Source organism: Tasmannia lanceolata, unplaced genomic scaffold, assembly GCF_043159265.1.
Source record: "Tasmannia lanceolata isolate RefF3 unplaced genomic scaffold, GAP_Taslan_0.1 ptg000004l, whole genome shotgun sequence".
NCBI lineage: Eukaryota > Viridiplantae > Streptophyta > Magnoliopsida > Canellales > Winteraceae > Tasmannia > Tasmannia lanceolata.
Genome location: NW_027518681.1, coordinates 11,647,405 through 11,651,159, shown reverse-complemented (window position 1 = coordinate 11,651,159; position 3,755 = coordinate 11,647,405). Strand labels below are relative to the sequence as shown.

The 3,755-nt window shown below is 42.5% G+C and overlaps 1 protein-coding gene across 1 annotated transcript; it reads right to left on the bottom strand.

Moving 5' to 3' along the window:
- Positions 1-556: 556 nt before the first annotated feature.
- Positions 557-3,503, bottom strand: LOC143875490 (cytochrome P450 CYP82D47-like). The gene is made up of 3 exons (XM_077377055.1): positions 3,119-3,503; positions 2,187-2,843; positions 557-1,313 (listed from the first exon to the last, which is right to left on the bottom strand). The coding sequence occupies exons 1-3, from the start codon at positions 3,380-3,382 to the stop codon at positions 690-692; spliced, it is 1,545 nt and encodes a 514-aa protein (XP_077233170.1). The 5' UTR covers positions 3,383-3,503; the 3' UTR covers positions 557-689.
- Between the last annotated feature and the right edge of the window lie 252 nt (positions 3,504-3,755).

The window sequence follows — 3,755 nt, the reverse complement described above, 5'->3', positions numbered from 1 at the left end:
GCTGAATCCTGACTTTAATAAGGCGAAACATAGATATGTGTCAGATCCTAGAGAGGTCAGTTCATGATGGCGATGAGCTGTCAAGGAGCTTCCTTGTAGAAGACGTTTTACGGCTCGGAGGAGTTAAGTGAGGGTCAGTTGGAGTCGGTCTTGGCTTCTGAGATGGCTGAGAAGTTCAGCAGGGGTTGTGGTGCCACATGTCGTGATCTGGGGTCGCATTGTGTGTGTTGCTGGACGGATCTTGTGCCACATGGCGTGGTTAGATTTCAACCCCAATACTATACTTTGTTGAGAAATAATATCCACACTCCTGTTGAGGGTTCTACACAAAAGCGAAGATCCCACATCAAAGTGAAGTGAATGAATGGGTGTGGATGGGCTTATAAGGACCTGGGCACCCTCCTCTTAACATCTAGATTTTAAGAGTGAGTTGTACCTGGGTCCCAACAACTCCCTTGTTTTCACAATGCACTCCTTTATCAAATACAATTTTTATAGGCAATTGATCTTTTTGGGGATCTGTTACAACTTCAACAATTAAATAATTAGGGAGGACTAAATTAACAAGAGCGCAGATATCATTTCCCATACTATTTCACATAGATAGAAGAAAAATACACGAAGCTTGAACTATCATCAGGCAACCAACAGCAATCTTCTTACAATACTTCAATTTTTACTACCCGCTACTATTCATTGAGCTTGGAAGGAAGTCGTCCCATGAAGAGGACTTCCAGTGGCGTAGCTTTGGTAATGTTCAGCCCTAAGCCCTCCGACATGTCAACAGGTGCACCCGACGGGGTAGACATATCGAACCCATGAAGAAGACGAGCAAGCGCCAAGTGCATGACCTGCAGTGCGAACGAGATCCCCGGGCAGGACCTTCTACCGGACCCAAACGGAATGCACTCGAAATGCTGGCCCCTTATATCCACATCCACATGAGTAGTGAGAAATCTCTCAGGCCGGAACTCAAGTGGGTCCGACCACACGCGTGGGTCCCTTTGCAACTTCCAAAGGTTCACCATTATGCGGGTCCCAGCCGGGACATGATACCCGTCCACTTGGCAATCTTCGATTGCTGAGTGTGGCACATTGAGGGGTAAGGCAGGGTAGAGGCGCATTGTTTCCTTGATGATCGCTTGGAGGTACACTAGATTATTGATGTCGGATTCGTCCACCTGTCTATCTTTGCCTACGTGGATGTCCAACTCATCTTGGGCTTTCTTTAACACGAGGGGATGGTTAAGTAGTAAAGAGAGGACCCATGTTAGGGTTAAGGCTGTAGTGTCAGTGCCACCTAAGATAAGAGACTACAAAATTGAATGCAAAGTTGTTAGAAACTATAATAGAAGGACTGTAGGAATGCAAAACTCAGAGGTGCCCTTGCAAAAATGGGATGAAAGGGCGCCCCCAATGGATCCAACAAATGCACTATGGTGAAGTGGATCCATTGGGGTGCTCTTTCATCCCATTTTTGCAAGGGCGTCTCAGATTTTTATTTTTTTTTTGAAAATTCTGCAGTCAAGAAACCAATCCAAAAGGTCGCCTCAGACTTTAGAACTAAGTAAGTATAGCCTTACTAGTATTCCATGCCCATGCTATCCATTGGTCAAACAGGTGGGCCACGCCCCCATCAAAATATGGTGGGCCACGCCCCATCAAAATATGTGTAAAATGGTGGGCCCCACATTATATAATAAACCAGATTTTGAAACCCGTTTCTTGAATTGAGGAAACTGATTCCTAAATTTTGGGGTTTTTTTTTTAATTTTTTAAAGTTTAGAACTTAATAAAAAATTTACCAGTTACATTTAGCGAAGGAATTTAATGTCATTTGCAACTTTTAACCTATATAAGGTCAATGAATTATTATTAGTGTTCTCATTGCTTCTGAAATATGATGAATTGGTAAAATATTAAATTAATATTAAAAAAAAAAAAATTTTGTCAAATTTCGGAAAAACCGAAATTTCTACCGAAATTCCGAAATTTAGGCCGAAATAAATGACCGTTTCGGTTTTGGTCAATTTCGGTGTCGGTAAATCCGAAATTTAAAACCATGATATAGTCTGCACTTCATTCTGATTTCGACCGAAATCCGGAATTTCGGATTTCGGTCGAAATTTAAAACCATGATATAGTCTGCACTTCATTCTCAAAAAGTCTTTGGAATAGCAACGTACCAGACAAGTTGCCTTGATGATGGTACCTGAATCGTAATCGTTAATCTTGGCTTCATCAACGATCGACAACATCACATCCATGAAATCCTGATCAACATGACCACCCTCGTCGGAGATTCTTTTCCGGCGATGCTCCTCCAGCCAATTGGAAAGAACATAATCTAGTTCTTTAGCTGTCTTCTTCATGGTAGCTTCATGACCTTGAAGATCAAACCACTTCAAAAAAGGCAGCAGATCGGACACTACAAAAACTCCGAGGAGGTAAAGCAATTGACTCAACTCATGTCTAAATCCGCTCCCCTCACCCTTCTCACCGGAGTATCTTTTTCCGGCGACTATCTTCACGACGACATTCATAGTCAATTCCCCAAACCATTCCTTCATCTCTACCATAACTGGTTCTCTATTGTTCTTAACCCACAGTCCATACAAGTCCTTTATGCATGTATCAATCTCCATGGCTCGGATGGGCTTGAGTAATTCAAGCCGGCGGTGGGACAACAACTCGAGCGTGGCTATCTTGCGTATCTCTCGCCAGTAGGGCCCATAACGGGCGAGGCCCACCATGGCGTAGTTGTAGCCCAAGAGCTCACCGGCGGCAAAGGTAGGACGATCTGCAAGAACCCTGTCTTTGGTAGTAAAGCACTCCTTAGATACCTGTTGTACGTAGAAAGTAAAACATGCAAAGATTGGTCAAACAAGCTCCCATATGCTCTATGAGAGAATTGTTAAAAAAGTTGTGTTAATTAAAAATTTTCAAACCCGAAACCTAGATAATCTTACCATGTATAAAATTGCAATATGTAATTAACATAACATGTAATTAGATAAGAGAACCTCATGCATCATCTAGGAAGAAATTGAAAGTCACTCTAATCTACACAATATCAGTATGAAAATTGCTATCAACTAAAAATTCCAACAATATATACCTCCCAACTGCTCACGATAAGGATGCGGCGCATACCCATCCAGATGGTTAAGGTGGGTCCGTACTTATCTGCCATGGCGGCTAGGGTTCGAAAGAGAGGTGCACCGCCGCCGAACAAGTGGAGGTGGCCGATTACAGGCCAGGCACCCGCTGGTTCGGGTGCCTCCTTGGTCTTACTCTTCTTAGTCCTGGCTCTCCACAGTTTGTAGAGAAGAACCACGGCAATAAGCCCAGCAAGTGATTGCAAATGGAGAAGAAAATCCATTGCTGGGTTGTGAATGGTGAACTAGGAGCATGGCCTCTGTATTTAAGTCCATTGGATGACTATTTTATTATTTAATTCCTTTTAAAGTTCCAGTTGGACTCATATGTAGTATGGACAATAACGTGAGATTAAAGTTTTATTTAGTTGTTTTTATATATTTTGACCAACAAACCGCTTTTTTAATAGATTTGAGTGTGAGGCTGAGACTACGAATTCTATCGATGGCTTGAAAAAACATGTGGTTAAAATTGGCTGAATAGAAGATAAGGTTTTGGAATTGAGTTTTCAATACAAATTGAATAGATCCAGCAGCTCATGTAGAGGGAGACTGAGAGGGAAGGGGGTACTTTGTAGTAGAGGGGAGAGGTTGAGG

Bases quoted from the DNA above. Each gene is read 5' to 3' on its own strand.
- LOC143875490 (XM_077377055.1), bottom strand. From the start codon at position 3,382: ATGGATTTTCTTCTCCATTTGCAATCACTTGCTGGGCTTATTGCCGTG. The intron at 2,844-3,118 runs GTATATATTGTT...TACGTACAACAG, and splicing joins TTATCGTGAGCAGTTGGGAG to GTATCTAAGGAGTGCTTTAC. The intron at 1,314-2,186 runs GTACGTTGCTAT...TCAATTTTGTAG, and splicing joins TCATCAAGGCAACTTGTCTG to TCTCTTATCTTAGGTGGCAC.